General features: G+C 42.3%; 1 protein-coding gene across 2 annotated transcripts in view; it reads left to right on the top strand.

The window, feature by feature from the left end:
• Positions 1 to 27,655, top strand: part of LOC126163102 (translation initiation factor IF-2-like) — a 70,934-nt gene that overhangs the window by 31,742 nt on the left and 11,537 nt on the right. Inside the window, exon 3 of one of the 2 annotated variants that reach the window (XM_049920021.1) lies at positions 27,328 to 27,452. The exons of the other annotated variant lie outside the window; for it this stretch is intronic. Within the exon in view, the coding sequence (XP_049775978.1) occupies positions 27,450 to 27,452 (3 nt within the window). The 5' untranslated portion in view covers positions 27,328 to 27,449. The remainder of the gene's footprint in view (positions 1 to 27,327; positions 27,453 to 27,655) is intronic. 2 annotated transcript variants of the gene reach the window in all.

Here is a 27,655-nt window from a genome sequence, read left to right as displayed (position 1 = left end):
CACACCTGTTGTTAATTCACGAAGGTTAGAAGTCGGAAATTCTTGCATTATATAACAGTAAATTGTATCACTTATGAAGTTTGTGACAGATAGGCTGAAATTGTTTAATGTGAACACCAGCATCCATTCAGTGGGTAAAAGACAGAAGAACTTTACTTCGTGTGCACATGTGTAACTACCCAAATACTCTGAAGCACTGTGCAACATACATGATTGATACACGACTGTAAGAGTTGATGACTGTGAGTGCCAAATCACAAGTTTACAGACTCAAGTTCAAGGCTTTTCTCCTGTCAGACTTCTCCAATCTCCAGTCAGAATAATTTAAATCTGCTTTTTTGTGTTATATAGATTTAAGATACATGAATGAATGGAATTGTAAATCAGATTGTTCTCATGTGGTTTTTTGCTTCATTCTGTTATTAAAGGTGCTCTATTACTTATACATTGTTCTTGTGTTCGTCTCCCAATTTTATTTTCATAATATAAACAGAAGACAGGCTTCTTTTGCCTGAACAGCTGTTGTGAAACCATTCCAGGCAAATTTTGAAGGGTTCCTATGAAATAAATTAAGGCCTACCCTCTCCCTTTCCTTGCCCATTATCAGACTTGCATGTTGAATTCCGATTCTGTTTATTATCATCATTATTACTGTTAATAATAAAAATGTATAATGTAATAATAATTTTGTTTTCAGTGTAATTTTCATTCTAAAATTTAGTAGTTCCATTTTCATGCTAGGAAAGTGCTGTTAGAATGTCAATACTTTATGAATGAAGGAGACCACTAGGGGAGGGAAGCAGCATATTTTCAATCAATAATGTATTATTGAATAACTTTCAGGGGTATCTCAGGAAGAGAGTCTTGATTACAATTGAGCAGTTAAGAGTAGTATGTGGCATTAATCCACAGACACAATGTGGGTGTCTCTTCAAGGAGCTAGATGCTTTAACTGTGCTATCATAATAGATATATTCACTAATGAAATTCATCATAAATAATCCATCACAGTTTGATAAGAACAGTGCTGTCCATACCTAGAAAACTAGAGGGGAAAATGACCATTATTACCCATTATTAAAGCTGCCAGTGAGTCAGAAAGGAGTCCAATATACAGCAACAAAATTGTTTGATAATTATCACGATAACATGAGTTGAAAAAAAACTTGTTTTTAAGTGTAGTGACATGAGTAGGACTAATAAAATAGTGCAATCATTAATGTTGACACCTGTCATGTATGTATGTCCTGTAATCTGACTAGTTACACATCATTTCAATAAAAGAATCATTCAGGTGATGTATGGAACATGTAACTAAGTGCCAGTTTGCTGGCTAGGAATGTGGGAGGGAGGGGTAGCAGGGCCCCACACTAGACATGATGCACAGGTGTCAGAGCCGGTGGGAGGAGTGACAAGATGGAGGAAGTGAAAGCTGTTGGGTGGAGGGTGTTGGGACAGTTAGTTAACAGAGATTGAGGCCATGATGGTTGCAGGAACGAAGAATGTTTTGCAAGGATAACTTCCATTCCCATCTGCATAGTTCAGAATTGTCTACATCTACATCTACATCTACATTTATACTCCGCAAGCCACCCAACGGTGTGTGGCGGAGGGCACTTTACGTGCCACTGTCATTATCTCCCTTTCCTGTTCCAGTCGCGTATGGTTCGCGGGAAGAACGACTGTCTGAAAGCCTCTGTGCGCGCTCTAATCTCTCTAATTTTACATTCGTGATCTCCTCGGGAGGTATAAGTAGGGGGAAGCAATATATTCGATACCTCATCCAGAAACGCACCCTCTCGAAACCTGGCGAGCAAGCTACACCGCGATGCAGAGCGCCTCTCTTGCAGAGTCTGCCACTTGAGTTTGTTAAACATCTCCGTAACGCTATCACGGTTACCAAATAACCCTGTGACGAAATGCGCCGCTCTTCTTTGGATCTTCTCTATCTCCTCCGTCAAACCGATCTGGTACGGATCCCACACTGATGAGCAATACTCAAGTATAGGTCGAACGAGTGTTTTGTAAGCCACCTCCTTTGTTGATGGACTACATTTTCTAAGGACTCTCCCAATGAATCTCAACCTGGTACCCGCCTTACCAACAATTAATTTTATATGATCATTCCACTTCAAATCGTTCCGCACGCATACTCCCAGATATTTTACAGAAGTAACTGCTACCAGTGTTTGTTCCGCTATCATATAATCATACAATAAAGGATCCTTCTTTCTATGTATTCGCAATACATTACATTTGCTTATGTTAAGGGTCAGTTGCCACTCCCTGCACCAAGTGCCTATCCGCTGCAGATCTTCCTGCATTTCGCTACAATTTTCTAATGCTGCAACTTCTCTGTATACTACAGCATCATCCGCGAAAAGCCGCATGGAACTTCCGACACTATCTACTAGGTCATTTATATATATTGTGAAAAGCAATGGTCCCATAACACTCCCCTGTGGCACGCCAGAGGTTACTTTAACGTCTGTAGATGTCTCTCCATTGAGAACAACATGCTGTGTTCTGTTTGCTAAAAACTCTTCAATCCAGCCACACAGCTGGTCTGATATTCCGTAGGCTCTTACTTTGTTTATCAGACGACAGTGCGGAACTGTATCGAACGCCTTCCGGAAGTCAAGGAAAATGGCATCTACCTGGGAGCCTGTATCTAATATTTTCTGGGTTTCATGAACAAATAATGCGAGTTGGGTTTCACACGATCGCTGTTTCCGGAATCCATGTTGATTCCTACATAGTAGATTCTGAGTTTCCAAAAACGACATGATACTCGAGCAAAAGACATGTTCTAAAATTCTACAACAGATCGACGTCAGAGAGATAGGTCTATAGTTTTGCGCATCTGCTCGACGACCCTTCTTGAAGACTGGGACTACCTGTGCTCTTTTCCAATCATTTGGAACCTTCTGTTCCTCTAGAGACTTGCGGTACACGGCTGTTAGAAGGGGGAGGGAAGGGTTCAGGTAGCCCGGGTCATGAAACAGCCATTAAAATTGAGCATGTTGTGCTCAGCTGCATGTTTAGCCACAGAGTGATTTAATTTGTTCTTGGCCACTGGTTGACAGTGGCCATTCATCCCATTGGACAGCTGTTTGGTTGTCATTGTGACATGAAAACCAGTGCAGTGATTGCAGCAGAGTTGGTGTATGACATGGCTGCTTTCACAGCTGGCCCAGCCTCTCATGGAATAGGATAAGCCTTTGACTGATCTGGAGTAGAAAGTGCTTGGTGGGCAGATTGGGCAGGTCTTGCATCTCTATCTTCCACAGGGATATAATCCTTGTAATGAGGATCTGGAAGTAACAGTGGCATAGGGATGGACTAGGATGTGGATGTTGGGTGGGTGATACAACACCAGTTTAGGGGGGGTTGAAGGGATCTTGGGGTAGTTTGTCCCTCATTTCAAGGCATGGTGATGGATAATGGAAGACCTGGCAAACAGTATGGTTCAGTTGTTCTAGTCCAGAGTGCTCTCAGGTGATGAGGGAGGTGCTCCTTTGAAGCTGATTCTTGGGGTGATGTGAGGATTAGGGGCGTGTGAGGGTATCACATGGGGAATCTGATTATGGAGTAGGTTTGGAGTGGGGGTGGGGGGGGGGGAGGAGAGGGAGGAGGTAGCATCTGTCTCTGAAGGCCCTGTGTGACCTTCATCATACTGGCAAGGGAATTCTCGACACTGCAGATATGGGGTGGATTTCTTGGTGTGGAAGGGATGACAACATTTGTAAATGCAAGTACTATTGCTGGTTAGTAGGTTTAATATGGACAGAGGTATGGATGGAGCCATCAGAGAGGTGGAGGTCAACTGGATGTAGGTGACACATTGAGCTGAGCAGGTAACACAGATGGGAGAGAAGGTGTTGAGGTTGACAATGAATGAGGCTAGGGTGTCTTGGTTCTGAGTCCAGATTATGAAGATATAATCAGTGAACCTAAGCCAGATGAGGGATTTGGGGTTTGGCAGGCAAGGATGGTTTCCTGTGGATGGCACCTGAAAAGGTTAGCATAGGAGGATGCCATTAGGGTGTCCATGGCTGTTCCAAAGATTTGTATCTTCTCCTCTAAGGAGAAGCAGTTATGCATCAGGATGTAGTAGGTATTGTGCATGAGGAATGAGGTGGCGGGTTTGGAATCTGAAAGACGGTGGGAGAGGTAGTGTTCCATAGTGGTAAGGCTCTGGGCTTGAGGGATGTTGCTGTGGAGGGAGGTGGCACCAACAGTGATGAGTATGGTTCTAGGATGTAAAGGTGTTGGAATGGAGATGAGTCAGTGAAGGAAGTGGTTAGTATCTATGACATGAGAGAACAGGTTTTGGAAAATTGGTTGGAAGTGTTGGTCAACAAGAGCAGAAATTCTATCAGTAGGAGCACAGTTATTGGATAAGTGAGACATCAAGAGTTCTTGGGTTTATGGATTTTGGGGAGCCTGTAGAAGGTGGGTGTGCAGGGTGTCAATGAGGTGAGGGGGGAGATGGCCTCAGGGAAAGAGATGTTCTGGGATGCAGCTGCGGATTTCAGTGGGGATCGGAAGTTACATTGGACTTCTGGGATGGTATCACTATGGCAGACCTACAAGCTTTGTAGGTGGAGTAGTCAGATAGTTGGTGGAAGCCTTCTAATAGTTAGTCACTGTGGTTCATCATGACAGTGGTGGAGTCTTTGTCAGCAGGGATGATAGTTAGGTCATGATCTGTTTTGAGGCTATGTATAGCTGTCCTTTTTTCTACTGAAAGATTGGTGTTCTCAGGAAGAGACTTGGGGAAGGATGGTGAAGCTGAGTTGGAGGTAAGAAATTCCTGGAAGGTGATCATACGTGGTTAGGTGGGAGGGGGAAAGAGTCATCATTTGATGGTGATATGCACTGAGGGAGGAAAGGTTTAACGTTGGGATTATGTTGGCTACAGTTGGAGGGATTTGTTCTGAAGAGGTACTTCTACTGTAGGCATCAGGAGAAGGAGAGTAGGTTTTTGGTGTAGGCAATGTGGTTAAACTTGGGGTATGGGGATGGACAAGACTAACACTTCAGTTGAATTTATTGTGGAAAGTTTAACAATGGTGTTTTGCTTTTGTTTGGGTTCTGGATTTTGTGGAGTGTTGGAAGGGAGTTTTGAAAAAATCAGTTAGGCGCTCTGGGTGCTGTGAAGGGTTGACAAAGGGTTTCACTGTGGATGGGATGAGTGTTAATTGTTAGTGGTGCTTAAAGGTGGGACCAGCATGTCAGCAGATTGGATAATTGTGTTTGGAATGCTCTTCCAGATGTTGGAGGGCAAGGCTTTCAACTTTGGAGATGTGGCACATGTAGTTAGGATCACACAGCAACAGTATGTTGTTGAGGGAGCAGAGTTGGCTCTGGCATACTGTGCCATGGAGACGTGTTTCTATATTATCATGCTTGTGAGGGATAGGAACTTGCAGAATCTGAGAATGTGAAGGGTACTGTGAAAGGAGGGGTGAGTTCTGGAAACGAGCAAAGGGAATTATTACAGTTAGGCCATTGGAGGAGGGGGGCTTAGATAACGCTTAAGGTACAGTGGATTTTACAAGGGATCTTCAAAAAGTATCAGACCTTATTTTTTATTGCTGAAACCAACAATGGTATTGGGGTGTGCACATTCTGTATGTTTGTAAGCATACACAGTGTGAATGCATGATTTTGTCCATGACTGTGGACACAAGCAATCGCTGGCTAGCCATTGACAAGTGAACACATGTAAGTGGGTAGTCATCAGATTATGTATTGTGGGCTACTTGATCATGACTTGCAGTATCTTACGTTAAATGTTGAAACTTGTCAGGATATAAAATCTATTAAAGCTGAGTACAGGTAGGTAGTAAATCAGTCAAAATACTTATGACTCAAGTGGAAAGTACAAATCATTTGTTAATAAAGTTACTTCGTAATTTGAAATCTATTTCCCCTAAAGAAAAAATCAAATCAATGAGAAGTGTAAAATTAAGCATGGATTGCACTAGGAATAAAGGTATCATGTGGGACAGAGAGGAAACAGTATCTACTACTTAGGAACAGTTCTTATCATAGCATTGTAATGTGTTACAAAAAATACTTCAAAATATTGAAGCAAGAAATTCCAGCAGCTTTATTATGAGAAAAAAAGACAATTACATCAGGCAACAAAATAAGAACTATATTGGATATGGTGAAGACAAAGACAGGTAGGGCTAGAAAGGAAGAAGTGCAGATAGCTCCAAAATAAATGAGACATTGCCAACGAGTGCATGTAGTGTTGTAAACCCGTTAAACAAGGACTGTGTTCCTGTTACTGACAGCTTGGGGTTATCAAGTTCAGTAAACAGTGCAGTGGAATATCTGAATAACTTCAGTAAAAATAAACACTGGAAAATCCAGGCTGGAATAATGACAGTATTATGAAAAGGATAGTTGCTACTCACCATATTGCAGATATGCTGAATAGCTGACAGACACAAAAAAAGACTATCAAACGAAGTTTTGGCCAAACAGGCCTTCAACAGGGTAGACAAAAAACACACACACACACACACACACACACACACACATGGTTGCCAAGGCCAGACTGGCCTCAGCAGCCACGGACTGCAGTTGCATGCAGGTGCGTTTGTGTGTGTGTTTTGTCTATCCTGATGGCCTGTTTAGCCGAAAGCTTTGTTTGACAATCTTTTTGTTGTGCCTCTTTGCGACTCAGTATCTCCACTATATGGTGAGTAGCAACTGTCCTTTTCATAATATTGTCAATTGCTTCAGTAAAATGGAAATGACACTCACTTCTTCCAGAGAAGTAGCATCCATCGTAAAATCCTTAAAATCAAAGTATTCTTGTGTTTATGATAACACATCAACAAAGTTAATCAAAGAATGTTCATGTGAGTTGAGTTCTGTTTTAAGGTATTTGTGTAATCAGTCCCTTATCAGCAGAACATTTCTAGACTGGCTAAAATGTGCTAATGTTAAGCCTCTGTACAAGAATGCAGTCAAAGTGATACCATCAAACTAGCAACCAATTTCACTTTTGATGGTTTTTAAAAAAATATTCGAAAAGGTTGTATTCACGTGTCTTCTTAAGCAACTGACTGCAAACAATATATTGTCCAAGTCACAGTCTGGGGTTCCTTAAGGGTTCTGATATGGAGAAGGCTATTTGCACATACAATGAAGATGTACTTAATTCATTATATAACAAATTAGAGGCTACTGTCATTTTCCATGACCTGTCAAAAGCTTTTGACTGTGTGAATCACAGTATTCTCATAAGAAAATTAAAATTTTATGGTATCACTGGCAGTGCTGCAAAACAGTTCAAGTCTTACCCAACTAACAGGAAACAAAGGGTATCTTCATGAAATACCTGTGGAATAACGAAAGGCACCAAATTTCAGAACAGGGTAAGCATTATGCAGAATTTGATGCAGCAGCTGGGCACCATGCCAAAAGAGGATTTCCAGCATGACAGCAGTGTTGGGAAAGATGTATAGAAGCTGAAGGAGACTACATTGAAGGTGACTAGTGTCAAGCAATGGTATCTCGACAAAGATTGATTTTATAAATAAAAATTGGATACTTTTTGAACAGCCCTCAGAGCTAGGGAAAGGCATACTTTTCTGATCTGCTGCAGAGGTCATTAGGATTGTGTGGTGTTATGAAAATGAGAAATGACATGAGAAATGAACAAATGAAAGTATTACGTGGTTGCAAAAGGAAAATGGATAAGTTGGTGTGAGTTTGGGCTGTGAAAAGGATGCTGATGAGGGGGATGCACCTTAGTAAGTGATTTCCTGCCACGAGGTGCAGAACTGATTAACATCTCTCATGGGGAAATGGCCAGAGGAGAATTCAATAGAATGATACACTGTCTTCATGTGAGCGCACTGGCCATGATGGAGGGGAGATCAAATCTTGGCCAGTACTCTCATGGGCACGTGCCAGTGGGATAAAGTGTTTTGCAGTGTGATGCACTGCTTTACAAACTGTGCTGCATTGCAGATGCAGAAACAGAATGATGTGAGTGATCTCAATACTTTTGCACAAGCATCCAAGAATGGACTCGGTACTGTGTTCAGCACTGTTTGAGATATGATCTGCATAGACATATGGTATGTCTGTTGCGGCACGTGCTCAGGACTCAACTCCGCTGTTGTCACCTTAGAGAGAAGCAGAGAACTGGCAGCAGTGTTAGGCCTATGGAAGCCTAGCTAGGTGCATAGCTATTGTCTTGGTTCTTTTAGCCAGTGATCACTGTAGACTCGTGTTCAATCTCATGGTAGTACCGAGAGTTTTGGGCAGAAGCAGACAGACACACATGAAGAAAGACCCTCACTGCACTACCATAGTGAGCCATGTGCATAGAGAATGGGGCTGGACAGCTAAAAGTTATGGGCCACAACACAATTCCCCTCTCCTCATGAGGACAAAATGTGGAGGAGGAGCGAGATGATGATGATGATGATGATGATGGGGGGTGATACCAGTTGAGGGGCATGTTGTACCAGCAATAAGGCTGAGGGCAGTGGTGCCAAGGTGGATCGTCCAGAGCAATGTGGTATACGGAAACTGGCCAAGTGCAGCTTGTGTCCGAAACTGCGTACGCAGTGAGAAGGTGCTGGACGAGGTTGCCAGTGCATGGTGGTAGAGGCAGGAGCATAGCAGCATTGCTGGGTCACTGCCTGGAGGAACTGATATCTGTGTGCCTGTATTTGACAGATGAAAAAGTATGCAAGGGGCATTGTGAGCGTGAATTGCCAGTGCCTTCAGTGTGAAGATGGGCACCAACAGGTCCATAGCCACCACTGTGAACTTGTGAAATAGCGCTGCTGTGGGAGTGGTGAAGGCAATGCTGTATTGAGAGTGTAACTGGCGGGCGGCAGAGATGAAATTGCTTGGCCGTGTTTAGGTTACAAGAGAGGTAGTGGGGCAGGGGCATGAGTGTCCCCAGACATTGAGGTTGCTGGTGCCTGTGTTGTCAGCAGCCGAGGATAGTGTTGGGGATGGTGCCAGTGTAACTTGGTGAGTTTCCAGCAATGTCCTTGGCAGTGGTGTGCCAGGTCACCATCTTGGAGGGAGTCAGTGGTGGCAGCACTTGTGTGTCTGTGGGTTGTTCACAAGGATGGTGGTCAATCTGAGTGGTGTCAGGGCAAGCAGCATATAGGATGGCTTAAGCTTATCAATTGAGATGCCAATTGGGATGCCGTGGAGATGTAAGAATTCCACTTCAGACCCCACTGCAGGCCAGAGTAGTGTGGGCATAACAGCAGCTGGTGAACATCGTGAGCAGCATGACATAAGTGCATGAGCCAAAGTTGCCATGAATGCCCTATGTTCACCATAATGCCGGGTGGGGGGTGGGGGGGGGGGGGTTGTAGGCTCAGGCATGATGTCATCCACATGCATGTTGTTGGTCTCCAAGAAGTCTGCTGGCAGCTGTAGACAAGGTCAGTGACTGACATCTCCAGGTCAGCCTTGAGAGTGATACAGTGGCTGAAAGTACCAGTGGCAGGGCAGCAGTCCAACTGATTTTGTGACAAACAAGGGCCGTCTGTAAGGTATGGTGGAGCCATTCCACCGTGCCGTTGGCAGCTGTACGGTAGCTCAATATCAGGCGCAGGTCAGCCCTGTAGAGGTCGATCAGGGCACACAAGAGCAAAGATGGAAATTGACACCCGTGGTCCAAGGAGATAAAGAGACAAGCAGCTAAAATGTGCAGTCCACACAGAGACAGAAGCGGCAATGACTGTGGGTATCAGTGTTGCCTCAGGCCAGTGGGTGAACCTGTCCACCATGGTGAAGACATATTGGCAGCCATCAGAGGGTGGTAGAGGGCTGATGTCCACTTGAACAGGAACAAGCAATGTTTGATGTCTGAAAAGGCAGCAGTGGGAGCAGGTACGTGGTGGCCAATCAAGGAAGGCTGATAGGTGGGGAGGTACGGTCCCATGGTCTTGGAGTCCCTTTGGTCACAGGAAATGCTATGTAACCAGTGTGGTGTGGGTGCGCACACCAGGTTGCATAACTGGTCGAATGCAGCCTTGCAAAATGCAGTGGGCAGGAATGGGCACCATGAGCTGGTGGATACGCTCCACCAGATACTGCTATCTTTGCCAGGGCTGACACACGTTGGATATGGAGGCTGGAAGTGGTCTCCAGGTGGAGGTGGACTAGTTCCAGGTTGTGCTTCTAGACAAAGCCAAGTGCCTTGCTCCTAGACAAAGCCAAGTGCCTTGCAGTGAAGGGATGAAGTGACAGCACAGGTCTAGCTGAGGAGTTAGCAATGACATTGTCAGTTCTGATAATGTGACATATTTTGGTAGTAAACTCAGAGACGAACAACTGTTACCCAAATTGATGTGGGGAGTACAGGTCATTGTCTTTCTAGAGGGAAAACATGATAGACTTGTGGTCAATGAAGACCGTGAAGTGGTGGGTCTCCACCGATGGGTGAAAATATTTGATTTCCTTATTGATGGAGAGGAGCTCTGTGTCGTATGTGCTTCAACACCATTGAGTGGCAGAGAGCCTGCAGGAGAAAAAAAAACACACACACACAGCTGCCAGGTGATGCTGACTTGCTGCTGCAGGATGGCACCAGTGGCCAAATGGCTGATATCAGCCAGGGCAGCAACTGAGTTGGGGGAGGGGGGGCAAGCAGGATATTATCTGCCAAGTTATGCTGGGTGGGAGCGAAACTGTCTTCCATTTGTCGTGTCCGTGGAACAGGCTTGTTCCCCTTTGTTTGAGCTGTGAAGGGTAGTGCAGAGTGGCCCCTGCATAGCAGAGGCAGTTCTTAGGTGGTGAGGTGGCAGCAGTAGAAGTTCAACATGCAGAGGAAGTGGCAGAGGTTCTTGAATGTTTTAGGACTGGAAAATCGGGGATAGCTTGTACCTTGTCAGTTAGGAGACATGAGCCAATGGTATGGCTCAGGAATACCAATTGTTGACAAGACACAGTTTGCTGTAATTTTCAGTGTGATAGGGTCTGCAGCTGCAATGAATTTTTTGAAAGATTTTGTGATGCCTTCAGCTGCTATTCTTTTTATTTCATATTTGATTGTGCAATTTCAGCATTAGGCCATTTTCAAGTACCTAAAGCAGAAGCATTATACATTGGATACATTAGTGACACCTGTGATTTTGATGTAGGAACAAGTCATATCTGTAGATATACTAGGCACATTATAACTTACTTTATGGATGATTTTTTTAGCAGTAAATTATTCCATGTACATCGTCGCTCCTATGACTCCATGTTATGCTCATAAAATAAATCCAAGATGTTTTACACCCTTTTAGAAGCATGTTACTTTTGAGCAGTTGCTGCAAAGCTCTTATATGCAAGGCCAATGTTTAAAAATAATCAACACTAGGAAGACTATAATTAAGTTACAGAAATTTATTAATTAACCTGCATATGCTTTTGTTCTCAGTAATATTGTATTTTCATTCATCAATGTTATAAATATGACTGTATGTAATTTCTTTAAAATATTTGTTTATATATTTGTTCTTTTTTTGTAGGAGCACATCAATTTTGAATAGTTAGTACAAAGATCTGATATATAAAAGCCATCACATTACTCTAATGAAACAGTACTGATAAATACGAGAGTCGAGAAAAAACTGCTTTATGGTTGCATGATGTTTCCATTACAGTCATATTTATTAATGAGTATAGTGATAATTTTACATTCTATGGTTCTATAATGCTTCATCATAGAACTGGTAAAAAGTTGTCTGGAATTTCCCATTTCGCAGTTCTTTTTGCTCATTTAAAACTCAGTCGGACTGATCTTTTAGATGGATGTAAATTTCAATTTCTTACATTACATGCACGATTTTTCATTTCTGTAACTTATGAAATATTTTAAGTGATCTGTCTGTATTAGGTATTTTACGGTTGGTGTCTTAAGTGTGCAGCAAATGTGGATGGCTTATTGTCACTTATTGTTGTGTGTTCTTTAAATCATGTACTATCTTTTCTTCCTGTTTGTCCAGTATAAAATTTTGGGCATTATTCACAGTTAATTTTGTAGATTCCTGATTGCAAAAACGGTTGTGATTTATGTGGTATGTGTCTCAATAATCATTGTAGATTGTTAGTGGTTCTGCAACTGGCATATAATTTAGTATTCTTGAAACACTGAGTAATTTTGTTGGAAATAATGCCTAGATATGGCCATACAAGAACGTTGTTTTTCTGTGATTCGTCTTTGTCTCTGGTTAAAGTTATTTCATCTGTGGGATTGGCATGTGTTTGATTGGTTTTCTTTTGAATAATGTGTCTAATAAGTTTCTAGGTTAAACATTACTAATAGCTACATTTCAGAGACCTAGTTCTTTCTCAATTTTTTTTCCGGTGGTCAGTGTTTTAATCTATGTAATATAGAATGAAGTTTGCTGTATTGACAATTGTGCTGGTGTCCCGGAGGCATTCAAAGATTATATGGAGTGCTTGCAGTGTTCTATGGGTGTTGCAGAGAAAACAAGGATGTCATCAAACTAGGCAAAGCACCAGCGCAAGCCTCACGAGATGCTGACCAGGAGAGGTTGCCACATTTTAGCAGCATGTTGGAGGCAGAAGGTCATAAAGGCACTCTTGCACAGGCCAAATGGCATGATGATTGTGGTCTTCTGGATGTCCTAATGTGCACTAGAAATCTGGGTGAAATCTGTGGCAGGTGAAAATGTTGGCACAGTTGATCGTGCTGAAGATTGTAGTTCCAGCCAGTGCATTGTAGCTGTAAAGGAGTAACATCGGATAATAGTCAGGAATGTTTTGGGCATTTAATATCCAGTAATCACTGCATGTGCACCAGGAACGATCCTTCTTTGGACAAGGCAGATGCCCGTGGGCTCTTCAAGAATGCAGCACACCAGTGGCAATCAGCTCATCAAACTATGGCTCGGCGATCTTGAGCTTGTTCAGTGCTAGGGACCACAGCTGGCAGAAGGCAGATGGTCCAGATATGGTACCAGTGCAATGGACAGTTGAATGGCAGACCTCCCAAGGTGTGCTGAACAGGGCTGTCAGAGCAGGAAACTGCACCAGGGAACCAGCATATAGCCCAAAGTATGCCACCTGCTTCACATAGAAGAAGACACTGAAATGGGTGGTGCACTTAGTTGATCTTCTGGTATTGCCATCAGTGAAGCATTGGATGGTGGCTTCAGGGAGCAGGAGATAGCACCCACTGAAATCTGCTCTAATAATACGGTTGGTGATGTCAACAACAGGGCAGGTGCCATTGCAGGCTGAGATCAAGGACACAATGAAGCATGATGTAGGTAGTAGTGGTAAAGCTTTTCGCCGCTGTCAGGAGGATTGCTGAGGTGCCACCAAGGTCATATAAGAGACTCTGTGGGAAGATAGACACTCTGAGCTGGTGTCAATCGGGAATGGTGCGGAGGAGTGGATGTCGCAAATGAACAGGTGCTGGGAACGTGAGCAGCAGCTGGGCTTGCCTCTTCCCAATGGCTGTCAGCATTTGGAGCTCAAGAGCAGGACTCTCTGCAGTTAGCAGTGTTGGTATTGAAGCACTCATGGTACCAGCAGAGAGGCATTGGCAGCGTATCAGGAACTGTGGCCATCATTGCGCTCACAGCTAGCATTGCGAGCTTGGCATTGGTTGGAGACAAGACGAGTAATGGTAGTCTGCTGCATTGCCATATTGATGCTGAGGGAGGTGATTGTGTTGTGCACTCCTCACTGCTGGGTGCTGTGTTGCAGGCTGGTGGGGAGGAAGGAGCCAATGTTGTCGTTAGCTGTGCATTGATTGGTAAAGGTGAGCTTAAGGTAGGGTGGCTGTCAGTGTGGCAGCCAATGGGTGGCACCTGGTGCAGTAATAGGCATCCCTGGCATACAGAACAACTGAAAGAGTTGAAAACAAGTAAGTCACCTGGTCCAGTTGGAATCACATTCAGTTTTAGTACTCTTGACCCCTTACTTAGCAGCTGAAAAACAGTGCTGGTGACTCCTGGATATAAGAAGGGTAGAAGAAAGAGCAGACAACATTACAGACCAATATCCCTAACATCAGATTGTTGCAGAATCCCAAAATATACCGTATTTACTCGAATCTAAGCCGCACTCGAATCTAAGCCGCACCTGAAAAATGAGACTCGAAATAAAGGGAAAAAAATTTTCCCGTATCTAAGCCGCACGTGAAATTGCGACTCGAAATTCAAGAGGAGAGAAAACTTTTAGGCCGCACCTCCAAATCGAAACAAAGTTGGTCCATTGTAATACGAGACACAATTTAGGTCGAATGAATGACGATACAGCTACAGTTGTTTGGTTCGAGTCGTAAGCTTAGCAGTTAAGCTTTACCAGGTAGCCATTGCTATGCGTCAGGCGCTCCGTCCGTGTTTATACGGGTACCCTTCCTTTTTCACGTGCTTCGTCTGGTTTGAATCGACTGCTTATTTTGCTTTGATCTGATAAGTGCCGTTTTCTTTGTTATAGGTGTTTACGTCACTCTAAGCTGAAAATGCATTACTGTACTGTGTCATGCATTGTTTGTCGCATTCTGGTAGTGCGTGTTTACGGCCTGTCGCCACTCGCGGCATGGCTTGCTTTTGTGCACGCTACCGTCGCCGCCGCCGCTTACAATAAAAAAAAAAAAGAAGAGTAATCGTCTCATTAGCGAAACAATGGCAAGAGACTGCTATTGTTGTTACTTACACTGCTGCTTTCTTTGATAATTATCAACAAGAACAAAATAATAGACTGCGTATGATAGAACATGTTCTGAACGAGAGTTAAGCGAAAATTTTTCTCCGTTTGAAAATCTTTGCGGCCGCTTCTTTAGAACATCAAATTCTGCACAGAAATTAGAGTCATCTTAGATTTAAAAATGTAGTCAGTTGCCGTGCTTCGTTTCTGACTGTATCACTATTAGGCATAAGAATAATACAAATATAAACGTGACACGTTATGTATATTCTTCCGCGTTTGCTGTTGTCTCACTCTAGTTTCGTAGTTTATTAGGCAGACAGGATTTAAATGAGATAGCAGCAAACACGAAAGAATACATGGCATAATGTTTATATTCGTATTATTCTTATGGTGAAGAGAATACTGCAAGTGATTCACATTTCATCAGGTTCCTATTAGCAAACATCTCTTCTCACAGGTAGGAAAAAATTCAGAACGTAGAGTTGGCCATATTGACAAACATCCCAAACAGTCTTGCCAGTCGGATTTTCGTAGTACATTGGAATTCTGCTACATTTGAAGATGAACAATACGGAATTTGTATTTACTTTGTTGGATAATGTATGAAAATGCAGTGGTCGAAACTCGGGGCGGAGAAAATAAGCTCGTCTTTCACCTTTTTTTTTTTTAATTTATTTACTGACGCAGAAGTTTTGGCGCCAGTATTTATCTTTGTGCCTACAAAGCATGCCTGTGTAGCGCTACATATATTCGACGGCAGAAGTTAGTTGTGGCGGCACGTACCAACATTTTTCATAACTTCCGCTTGCTTTGCACTCGATTCTAAGCCGCAGGCGGTTTTTTGGATTACAAAAACCGGTAAAAAGGTGAGGCTTGGATTTGAGTAAATACGGTATTCTTGGTTCGAATATATTAAATTTCCTTGAGACCAAAAAGCGTATGTCCACAAATCAGTGCAGTTTTAGAAAGCATAGTTTGTGCAGAACCCAGCTCGCCCTTTTCTCACTTAATATATTGTGAATTGTGGATGAAGGGGGAACAGGCAAAGTTGATATTTCTAGATTTCTGAAAATCATTTCACACAGTGCACCACTCGAGACTGTTAATGAAGGTACGAGCATATGGCATAGGTTTCTGGATACGTGAATGGCTCGAAGACTTCTTAAGTACGAGGGTGACCCACAAGATTTCCTAATGGCGACCCAAGAGGCAATCGACTATTTACTATCTAAGCTGGACGTCTGCTTGTGACTGGTCTTCTGTGAGTGTAACTTTACAATTGGCGGTGTCCTTATATACAAACTGTTATTTATTGCTCTGTTTATACATATGTGATTTTTTTTAATCGTGTTGTTTCTGTAATTTTTACTGTGATGTTATGAGCCATACGCTAAATAAAAAATAAATTCTTAAGTAATAGAACCCAGTATGTTGTATTCAATGGTGAGTGTTCATTGGAGGTAAAGATATTGTCAGGAGTGATCCAGGGAAGTTTATATTCATACGAGGGCTGGCTGAAAAGTTTTTAGCCTCGCCCAGAGATTCCAGCACTACTCACATCACTTTTTTCCCCTTACCTTGGTGCACTTGTTAATACCCATCATGTAAAATTGCAAGCCATTCCAGGCAGCAGTTGCCTGTAGGCAGTCATGTGAAACAGTTTTGGTGCATATGGCGTTAAAAAAATAAAAAAAATCTAGTATCATGCACTGGTGAAATTCTTCATATAAGAAGAAGAAATGCTGACCAAAATTCGTTTGTGGCTTGTAAATGTATGTGGCAGCCCTTCACTTTCAATTTACACCGTGAAGAAATGGGCGGCTGAGTTTAAACATAGCTGTGGAAGTGTCCAGGATGACCCATGCAAAGGACACTGGAAATCATCAACAAAGTGCTTGATATGAGTCTGGAAGATGGGCATTTAAAGGTGCATTAAATCGCTAATGCTGTAGGGATATCAAAGGAATGTGTTGGTCACATCTTGCATCATGAATTGAACATGAGGAAACTTTGCACAAAATGGGTGCTATGTCTGCTCACTGTGGATGACAAATGAAATTTGTGTGACATTTTCCAAAAAGTGCTTCATGCTTTTTAAGAAGAACGGAAGTGATTTTTTGCATTGATAATGTGATAGTGGATGAAAAAGGGATTCACCACTACACACCTGAATCCAAACAGCAGTCTACACAGTGGATAGAAGCTGGTTCTCCAACTCCAAAGAAAGCAAGGAAAGTGCCATTGGTAAGAAAAATCATGGCATCAGTGTATTTGGATGCGAAAGGAATTTTGTTGATTGACTATCTTCAAAAATGTAAAACCTTAACTGGAGTATGCTACTCTTAACTTCTAACAAAACTTCCATCTATTCGCAAAACTGAAGAAATTCCTCGCTGGTCAGCAATTTTCATTCAGTCAGTAGCTCATTGCTGCTGTAGATGGGTACCCTGCAGCACATCTGGAGGAACACTACAGAGAGGGGTAATGGCATTGGAGCACCACTGGATGAAATGTATTGATATCAGAGGAGATTATGTTGAAAAATAAAAGGTCTTTGAAATCATAAATTTTTGTTTTCACTACCATGCCGAGTTCACTACCATGCCGAGAAGTTTACAGGCCACCCTCGTAAATGATCTTATGGACAGTGTGGTCAGCAATCTGTGGCTGCTTGCTGGTGATGCTGTAGTGTACAGGAAGGTGTCATTGTTGAGTCCCAGTAGGAGGATACAAGATGACTTGGAAAAAATTTCTAGGTGGTGTGATGAATGGCAGCTAGCTCTTAACGTAGAAAAATGTAAGTTAATGCTGGTGAGTAGAAAAAACAAACCAGTAATGTTCAAATTCAGCATTAGTTGGGTGCAGTCACTTTGATTACATATCTAGCGTAACATTGCGAAGTGATGTGAAATGGAACAGGCATGTGGCAATTGTGTTGGGGAAGATGAATAATTGCCTTTTGCTTATTGAGAGAATTTTGGGAAAGTGTGGTTTATCTGTAAAGAGAGCCGCATTGAGGACGCTATTTTGACTTGCCCTCGAGTACTGCTCATTGAGTACTGCGAGTGTTTGGAATCCGTGTCAGGTCAGTTTAAAAGAAGAAACTGAAGCATTTCAGTGGCAGACTGCTAGACTTGTTACCGGTAGGTTCGAACAATATGCAGGTATTATGGAGATGCTTCGGGTACTCAAATGGGATTCCCTCGAGGGAATGCGACGACAGTCTTTTCGAGGAAGAGTATTGAGAAAATTTAAAGAATCAGCATTTGAAGCTGTCTGCAGAACAATTCTCCTGCTGCCCACATACATTTTGTATAAGTATCACAAAAACAAGGTACGAGAAATTAGGGCTCATGTGGATGCATATAAATTGTCATTTTTCCCTCGCTCTGTTTGCGAGTGGAACAGGAAAGGAAATAACTAGTAGTGCTACAGGATATTCTCTGCCACACAAACTATGGTGGCCTGTGGAGTATGTAAGTAGATGTAGATTTTGAATGCATTTGGCATTCAGTGGCGGGAGTCGCAACCAGGGAGGTCAGCTTCTTGTGAAACCTGTCAGCAAGGCTGGTGGTATGGTGAGGCAGTGATTCACGTGCAATGCTACAGCTGTCTGTGTTGGGGCTGGAACGCAAGACAGCCACACATATAAAAGAAGCAGTCGGAAACCCTGTGTGCTTCCATCAGGCTTTGGAGGTGGCACAGGAATTGTGAGGGTTGCTGGTCACTGCACTGCTCAAGTGAAATGAGGACCCAGATCCACTGCTGCTTCATCTCTTCAAGGCTGGGCAAAATAGCAGAGGTGACAGATGCGAGGCTGATGTGTGGAGTCCATCGCTGGGCGCTGGGCCACCAGCCATCGTGTCACTGCGAGTTGTGTCTGCAGGCACTCTCCCCCCCCCTCCCCCCCCCCACTGCAGTTTTCCAGTTTCTATGAGGTGTGTGGTCAGTTTGTCAATGACATTGATGGTTGGTGGAGCTGTGAATGCAAACAGTTTCCTGATGGCGGAAGCTATGGTTTCTAGGTTGCACAGGTGTGAACATGCAAAGTGCACGAAAGAAAAATAGCTCGTGGTGCAAAGCTCAAAGTAAAGTATGGGTCATGGCACACTAACATCTATAGCACGAACACAATTTATCATGAAAAACATAAAATAATAGCCCTAGTGTGCTGGCGTTCATAGGACAGAAACAGAAGTAGCTTGTGTGGTGCGAGCAGGAGCAGGAGTCTATGATGCACACACAAAAGGAAGGGATGGCTAAAATTAGGTCCTTACCTAAATTGATTAATAACCCACATAAAATTCAGTAAAACTGAGCATATGAGAATGGGCATGGTAGACACTGTCACTATGAACAATGTTCACAAGAGGTTTAAGACAAAACCAAACTGGTTTATTGGATTAACTAAAGTACTACAGGAAGCACTGTAATAATGTCAAGAAGTAATAGCTCTTATTGGACCCTGAAACAATGATGCATGGTATTAATGTCACTTTCTAATATGAAGAATACTAAAAAATATGTGCCACCAGGAGGCACCATAAGAATAGCATTCTTCGGAGTGCAGGAAATAAACACTCTACACACGGTCCACGTCGAGTGTGGAGACACAGAATAAAGTCACTAACATGGCAGCATGAGATACCAACAAGTTCTGATATCACGGGGCGAAGAGAAAAATAACATCTCTCACAGGGTATTGAAATGTAAACTTTATAAATGATGTTGGAGGCAGTATGTATACATAGTAGCTAGTCACTCATTGTTCGCCAGAACTGACACAGATTTCCTGCCATGAGACATGGAATTGATCAGTGTGTGTCATGGGGAAACAGCCAGGGCAGGACTCAATAGAATGATGCATGGTCTTCATGTGAGTGTACTGGCCACAATGGGCAGGAACCAAATCTTGGATAGTATCCATGTGGTCATGTGCACTTTACATACTATACTGCATTACAGGCATAGAGAAAGCATGTTGTGGGTGGATCCCGATAATTTTTAACAAGCATCTAAGAATGGCCTTGGTACTGTGTACTGCACTATTTGAGAAACGAAGTTTGTGGCCTTGTGGCACGTCCATCAGAGTGCATATGTGGGATGGAACTCTGGTGTTGCTGCCTTGAAGAGAAGAGAACTGAGAATGAGATTAGGCTGACGGGAGCAAAGCTAGATGTGGGGCTATTGTCTTGGTTGTGTTAGCCAGCAACTGCAGCAGTTGGGTGTCCAGTCACATGGTGGAAGTGAAAGCTTTGTGTGGAAGCAAAGGCACACAAAGAAAGAACCTCACTGCATTAGCAGATGGCCATAGGCTGTTCAAACCTATGTGTGGCAAAGGGCCATCATACTTCCAAATATTATTTGTACCTTATTGTACAACTTGTCTAGCAATTGAACTTTCATCATAGTTTAGTATAAAATACCCCCATGAAACATGGCACCTTGCTGTGGTGGGGTGGCTCGCATGCCTCAGTGATTCAGATAGCTGTACTGTAGGTGTAATCACAACAAAGAGGTATCTGTGGAGAGAGAGTGGACTAATCCATGGTTCCTGAAGAGGGCCAATAGCCTCTTCAATAGTTGCAGGGACCACAGTCTGAATTACTGCAACATTAACCAACATGTCCTTGCTGTTCTGGTAATGCTGATGCCTGAAAGTCAGGGGAAACTATAACAATTATTTTTCCCCCATGAGGTCATGTAGTTGTACTGTATGGCTTAATGATGATGGCATTCTCATGAATAAAATATTCTGAGGTATAACTGCCCTATTCAGATCTCGAGGGAAGGACTACCCAGGAAAACAAAGCTGTATCCTTTGTTTCAGTGTGTGGAATGATAGACTTTTAATTTGATAACTAGTTTTGAGAAAAAGGACAAGTTGAAGTCAAATGTAATGCGAATTAGTGAAGTGCGGTGGCAGGAGGAACAGGACTTCTGGCCAGGTCAGAACATGGTTGTCGACACAAAAGCAAATAACAGTAATGTAGCAATATAATGCATAATAAAATAGGTGTGTAAGTAAGCTATATAAACAGCATAGTGAATGCATATCCAGGATAGGTATGGAGCCAGTATCCACCATAGTAGTACAAACTTAAATGCCAACTAGCTCCACAGATGATAGAGAGATTGTAAGAATGTGTGATGAAATAAAGGAATAAGTTGAAAGAACCAGAGGTTGTTGAGAGTTTCACAGGGAGCATTAGACAGTGTTTGGCTGAAACAGGGGAAAAGAATACAATAGAAGATGAATGGGTAGCTTTTGAGTGGTGAAGTAGGGAAGGGAGCAGCCGATCACATTGGTAAAAAGACAAGGCCTTGTAGACAATCCTGGAAAACAAACAATATACTGAAATTATTTGTCAAAAGGAGAGAATGTGAAAATGCAGAAATGAAGCAGGTGAAAGGGAATACAAATGTAAAAAAAATGAGATGAACAGAAAGTGCGAATGGCTAAGCAAGAATAGCTGAAGGACAAAAGCGAGGCTGTAGAAGCATGCATGACTATAGGAAAATAGATCCCACCATTATGAAAATTAGAGAAGCAGCTGTATGAAAGCAAGAGCTTAAGTGAGACGCCATTACTAAACAAAGAAGAGACAGCTGAATGTGGAAGAAATATATAGAAGGTCTATGTAAAGGAAACAAACTTGAATACAAAGTTATACGAGGGTAAGTCAATTATTATCCACAGTTTAGTTATATTTCTGTTAATTTTGGTAGCACTGTCATTTTATGTTGACGACACATGCTTTGTTTATTTGTTGTTATATCTTTGCAATTTTCAAACTGCTAGGTTAGTTTCATTATTGGTTCCATGCTGTTAATCATGGCTGCTCCGCTGTTTATTTGCACCAAAGAAGAGCAACATTCAGTGATCTGTTTTCTTGTGGTCGGAAGGCGTATCAGGGGCCGAAATTCGTCAAAGACTTTTGGTATAGTATGGGAGCAGTGTTTTGCCACAATGGAGTGTCTACGAATGGATTGAAAAATTCCAAAATGGGTGCACAAAAAGTGTTACGCACAATGAAGGAGCCAGATAACCGTTTACCCCCACAAATGAGGAAACCATTGAGTGTTCAGATGAAATGATTCTCTTAGACAGATGATTAACTATTGATGAAGTGGCACATTGTCTGCAAATTATTCACATTTCTGCCTATGAAATCATCCACAACAGACTTAGGTTTCATAAAGTTTGTGCAAGATGGATCCCAAAACAACTCACACAGTTGCACAAACAAACACACTTGGACATCTGCAAAAACATTTGGATTGCTATGGTAACAAAGGGTACAACTTCTTTGACAGGATCATTACTGGTGACAAAAGATGGATCCATCATTGTGAGCTGGAGAGTAAATGGCAGAGTATGGAATGGAAACATACAAATTCGCAGTGCAAGAAAAAGTTCAAGACCCAGCCGTCTGCAGGAAAACTGATGCTTACAGTTTTTTGGGATGCACAAGGTCCAGTACTGGAACAGTATGGGGAAAGGGGTACAACAATAAACAATGTATGTTACAGTGAGATGCTTACAGGCAGGCTAAAGCTTGCAATTCGAAGCAGATGCTGAGGATTGCTGTCAAAAGGTATTGTGTTGTTGCACAACGATGCCTTTCCGCATAATGCTGCCCACACTGCTGAAACTCTCCAAAAGCTCAAATTTGAAGTACTGGGTCATCCTCCCTATAGTCCCGATCTTGCCCCTTCTGACTATCTCTTGTTTGGTCCACTCAAACAGGCATTAAGGGGCGATTTTCCTCAGACAGAGCAGTGAAAGAAGCGGTGCATTCCTGGCTCGCAGCTCGACCGAGAACCTTCTTTTATGAGGGCATCAGCAAGCTTGTACAATGTGCGTTGAAATGCAAGGAGACTATGTTGAAAAGTGATGTTCTTGTAAGTTTCCTATTTGATTACAATAAAATTTTATTACTACTTCACAGATAATAATTGAATTGCCCTTGTAGAAAGAGAAGAGGAAATAGGTGAAAATGAGATGGGAGATATGATACTGTGAGAAAAATCTGACAGGACACTGAAAGACCTAAGCCAAAACAAGGGCCCTGGAGTAGACAACATTCCCTTAGAATTAGTGACATCCTTTGGAGAGCCAGCCATAACAAAATTGTTCCACCCAGTGTACAAGATTTTCGAGACCTGCAACATACCCTCAGACATTGGGAAGAATGTAGGAATTCCAATTCCAAAGGAGGCAATTGCTGACAGATGTGAATACTCCTGAGTTATTAGTTTAATATGTCATGGCTGCAAAATATTGACACAAATTATTTTCAAGTGAATGGAAAAACTGGTAGATGCTGACCCCGAGAAGAATCAGTTTTGGTTCCAAAGAAATGTAGGAACGTATGACGGAAACAGTAATCTTATGATTTATTCTAGAAGATAGGCTGAAAAAGGCAAACCTACATTTATAGCATTTGTAGCTTTAGATAAAGACAATGTTGACTGGACTACACTATTTGAAATTTTAAAGGTAGCGAAGGTAAAATACAAAGAGCAAAAGATTATTTGCAACTTGTACATAAACCAGACTGTAATTATAAGAGTCAAAGGATATGAAAGGGAAATTGTAATTGAGGAGGGAGTGAGACAGGGTTGTAGCCTATTGAGACAGGGCTGTAGCCTATTGCCAGTGGTACGATGGCTGTGCCGAAATTGTTGAGCAGCTCTTAATTCGGAAGTCTGACATGACAGTAGGATTATTTCCATTTGAAAAAGTGTGTTTTGATCTTGGAGCATGCACTTAGCAGTTCTCTCACCACTAGATTTCAAACTATGCTGCAAATGGTGTATGAAGACCTAGGCAGTGCTGAATCAGACACAATGCAAGATGGATCTCTCATGCTGCAATATGAAGAAGAATGCCACTCTTCTCTGGTAAGTGTTTCTGGTGAGTCTGCTACCTTCTATGGCCATTACCATTGGAAACTGGCTTATTGAATTTTTAAGGAGGTAGGAGTCTCTTGAAAATGAACACTCTCCTGTTGTTCAGCAATGGTAGTGCTCTGAGGAAAAGTTGATGCTGTGAGGAAAATGATCAGAAATGATCCTCATCTAATTTTGTGACATTTGATGGACTCTATTGGATGGATTGGGGCACAGACCATTGTTCAAATCATTTAGGCCTAACCAAGAGATGTACTCGTCAGGTGCTACATTCCCTGACAGAAGCACATAAACAGTCAAGAATGGACTGGTGTCAATTTATTCTTGAATAATTCAGCAAACTCTGGTCCAGAAAGACTTACAATTTTGTTATGTGACCATTATGACAGTGAAACAAAGAGGCAACATTCAGTATGCTGCTTTCCAGGTGCGGAACTACCCACAAAAACTGGGAGAAGTAGGAGCCCGTAAAGAGCATGGCGACCTCTTTCTTCGCCACAATTGTGCGTCTCATCTGTGTAACCAAGCACACGATCACATAGTTGATGTTAAGCTGTATGTGACTGAATGTCTGCTGAAAGTCATCATCACAAAAAGGTCACAGCACCCGAAGTGGAAGAGTGGGCACCTTTTTCTGCAATGTGATAGTGCTTCAGCACACATGGCTGCCAGAACAACTGACTTCATGGAGAAGGGAAAGGTAAAAGTTTTCCCTCACCTACTCAGTTCACCTGACCTTGCTCTGTATGGCTCTTAGTCTTTCCAAGGACAAAGGAAAACATTCATGGGCAATGTTTTTCACCAGTGAAGAGGCTACAGGAGCATACTACAGTGCTCCAAGTGACTTTCCTAAATCCACTTGGACTGAGACATTTTTGAAGAGGTTTCAAAAGATGGAAAAAATGTATAAGCACTCATGGAGATATTAGTATCTGCCTAAGGCATGACAACGTTATTACTCAACACGGTCGGTGCGGGTACATCACAGACTGATGGTAACATGGTAATAACTAGGGAACAGAACCCTGTGAGTGGAACAAACTCAAACTTTGAAATGAATATGGGAAGCAGAGCATCCTAACCCATGTGGATATAAGCACAGCAGTGTGCTCAGCATGCTGCTGGCTAATGACTAAGCACATAACAACTCTCAGCACGAATCACCAAGCAAGGTCCGCAGCAGTTTAACTGCTCCTCTTATTGCCACGTGCAAGTACACACTTGCATCAGCAGGTTTGCCCATGATGCGATTTGTTCACCCCCTGTGGCTGGTTTCTGAACTACTCTGCTGTTCTACTCACACCAGCTCATCTGCCTCCATTGTGACATCTACTGGTAGGGAAACTAAAGAGAGTATTTTGAAAAGTTTTAATGGTTGATTACAAATTTAAAAAATATCCTGAATTTTTTTCTAAAATCTTTTGGCATAGGCCTCATATTCAATGAGTAACTTGAGCAAGCTGTGAAGAAAATCAAGGATATATTTGAAAAGGGACTTAAAGTTCATTGAAGAGAAATAAAAACTTTAAGCCTTGTTGATGACATTATAATTTTGTCATAGATGACAAACGACTTGTAAAAGCAATTGAACAGAATGGATAGTTTCTTGAAAACAGATTATAAGATCAGCTGATGCTGGATAATGGAATGTGGTCAAATTAAATTAGATGATACTGAGGAAATTAAACTAGGAATGAGACATTAAAGGTACTAGATGACTACTATGTGGACAGTAAAACTAATGACGATGGCCAATGTAGAGGGGATATAAAATGGAGACTGGCAATAGTAAGAAAAGCATTTCTGGACAAGAGCAATTTGTTGACATCGAATATAGATTCAAGTGCTATGACGTTTTTTCTGAAAGTATTTGCATGTAGTGTAGCCACGTATGGAAGTGAAACATGGACAATAAACAGTTTAGACAAGAAGAGAATGAAAGCTTTAGAAATTTGGTGTTGCAGAAGAATGCTGAAGATTAGATGGGTAGAGTGAATAACTAATAAGGAGGTACTGAACTGAACTAGGAAAAAACAAATTTATGGCACAGCTTGACTAAAAGAAAGTATCTTTTGATTTAACACACCCTGAGCTATCAAGAAATGAGGGAAGTGGGTTGGGGGTGTGAAAATTGTAGAGGGAGACCAAGAGACGAATACAGTTAGCAGATTCAGAAGGATGTAGGTTGTGGTAGTTATTTGGAGATGAAGAGGCTTGCACAAGATAGAGTTGTGTAGAGAGTTACATCAAACCAGCCTTTGGGCTGAAGAGCACAGCAACAGCAACAACAACAACAACAACAACAACAACAACAACAACTGGGTATATCATATCTTTTGGGACAAAATTATATGGATGCTTACAGTTTTGGGGGGGGGGGGGGGGGGGGGCACACATGACCCAGATTGTGAAGCAGCGATTGAAATCGAACATATTGTGCGCAGGAACATGTTCTGTCAATGGGTCACTGCCCTCTTAGTCGCAATCTGGCAATGCCCATTTATCTGGTTAGACAGCTGATTAGTTGTCACGCCCACATAAAGGACCATCCAAAGTCACAGAAAAGCTGGTAGATGATGTAATTGATTAACGGATGGCCTGATTTCCAGGCACAACAATGAGTACTCAAAGCTCATGTGAAGGATATAGTTAAGTTTTTTTCAGTCAGGGGTGATACTGGGTAATGACAGGGTCTCCTTTGCAGGCAGTTCACTGGGATAATCAGAGGATTGCGGGCATTTGTGGCTATTAAATGGGATATCGATTTGCGGTCTTAGTGGGGGGAGGGTGTCTATCCATGAAGGCCTTAGTAAGACCTTAAGCATACTGGGAAAAGGGATTGCTCAGTGCAGCAGATGTGACATCCACAGGTGGCCATACTGTATGGGAGGGAATTTTTACTGTGGAAGGGATGGCAGCTGTGAGAAGGGAGGCACTGTTAGTGGTCAGAGGGCTTGAACGAGACATGGAATTTGGGATTTTGATTGATTAGAAAGATTTCCTGTAGATGGCCCGTAAGTTGGTTCACATATGAGGGTGCCAAGTGGGTGCCCATAACCATGTCCCAGATATGTTTCTGTATCTTTCCCTCCAAGGAAGAGCAGTTATGGTTAAGTAATGTATTTGCCATGTGTATAAGGAATGTGTGTGTTTGTGTGTGTGTGTGGGGGGGGGGGGGGTAGACTAGGAATTTGAAGGACATTGGAAAAGATTGTGTTTTACAGTGAGAAGGCTCTAGACATGGAGGATGTTGGCGTCAGTAGTGATGAGTAGGTATCCAGGTTTTAGTGATGTGGGAATGGCTGGGAGATGATGAAGAAAGTGCATTATGTCTCTGAAATGGGTAACTGGGCTGTGGGCAGAGGGTTGGAAATGTAACCAGCACACTAACTAGTCACAGTGGGACGTCCAGAATGGTCAAGTTTAATGATTTTGGGAAGCCTAATAAATCTGTGTCTTCAGTATTGGAAGAAATAAGTCTTAATGTACATGTAAAATCAAGATGTCATCCACTTTTATTAATTTTATGTTAAATATAGTTTAGGGGGTTTTGAATCTCTGTGACTATCACACATTCCAGCACTCATTCACTGGTTGTTCCCTTTTTGCGTTGGGAGCAGGATGTTTGCACTCACAATTTTCTACTTATTTTAAAAAAGCCCTTCACTGTAACAGACAGTTTATTTGGATAATATTGAGGCAGACTTACATGTAATACTCATTCAATTACAGGATGGCTCCTTCCTATGCCAACCTTGTGATGGGTCAATTGGAGGGGGCTTTTCTGTGATCCATAAGCCTTTAAATCCTGGTTTGGTTTAGACACAGTGATTGCATCTTTGTCACATGGACTCATGGTGAGGCTGACCTGTTAAAATTCTTGGAATCTCTAAATGTATTCTCCCACTTAAATTTCACATGGTCCTATTCTGAATCCCATGCCACTTTCCTTGACACTGACCTCATCCTCACTGAAGTCCAGCTACACACTGTTAAACCTACTAACAAGCAACAGTACTTACTATGTGCCAGAAGTATCCGGGTACCCCCAGAAACGTAA

This window comes from Schistocerca cancellata, chromosome 2 (assembly GCF_023864275.1).
Source record: "Schistocerca cancellata isolate TAMUIC-IGC-003103 chromosome 2, iqSchCanc2.1, whole genome shotgun sequence".
Taxonomy (NCBI): Eukaryota; Metazoa; Arthropoda; class Insecta; order Orthoptera; family Acrididae; genus Schistocerca; species Schistocerca cancellata.
Note: the sequence above shows the minus strand (reverse complement) of the source record. Positions and strands in the feature narration are given on the sequence as shown.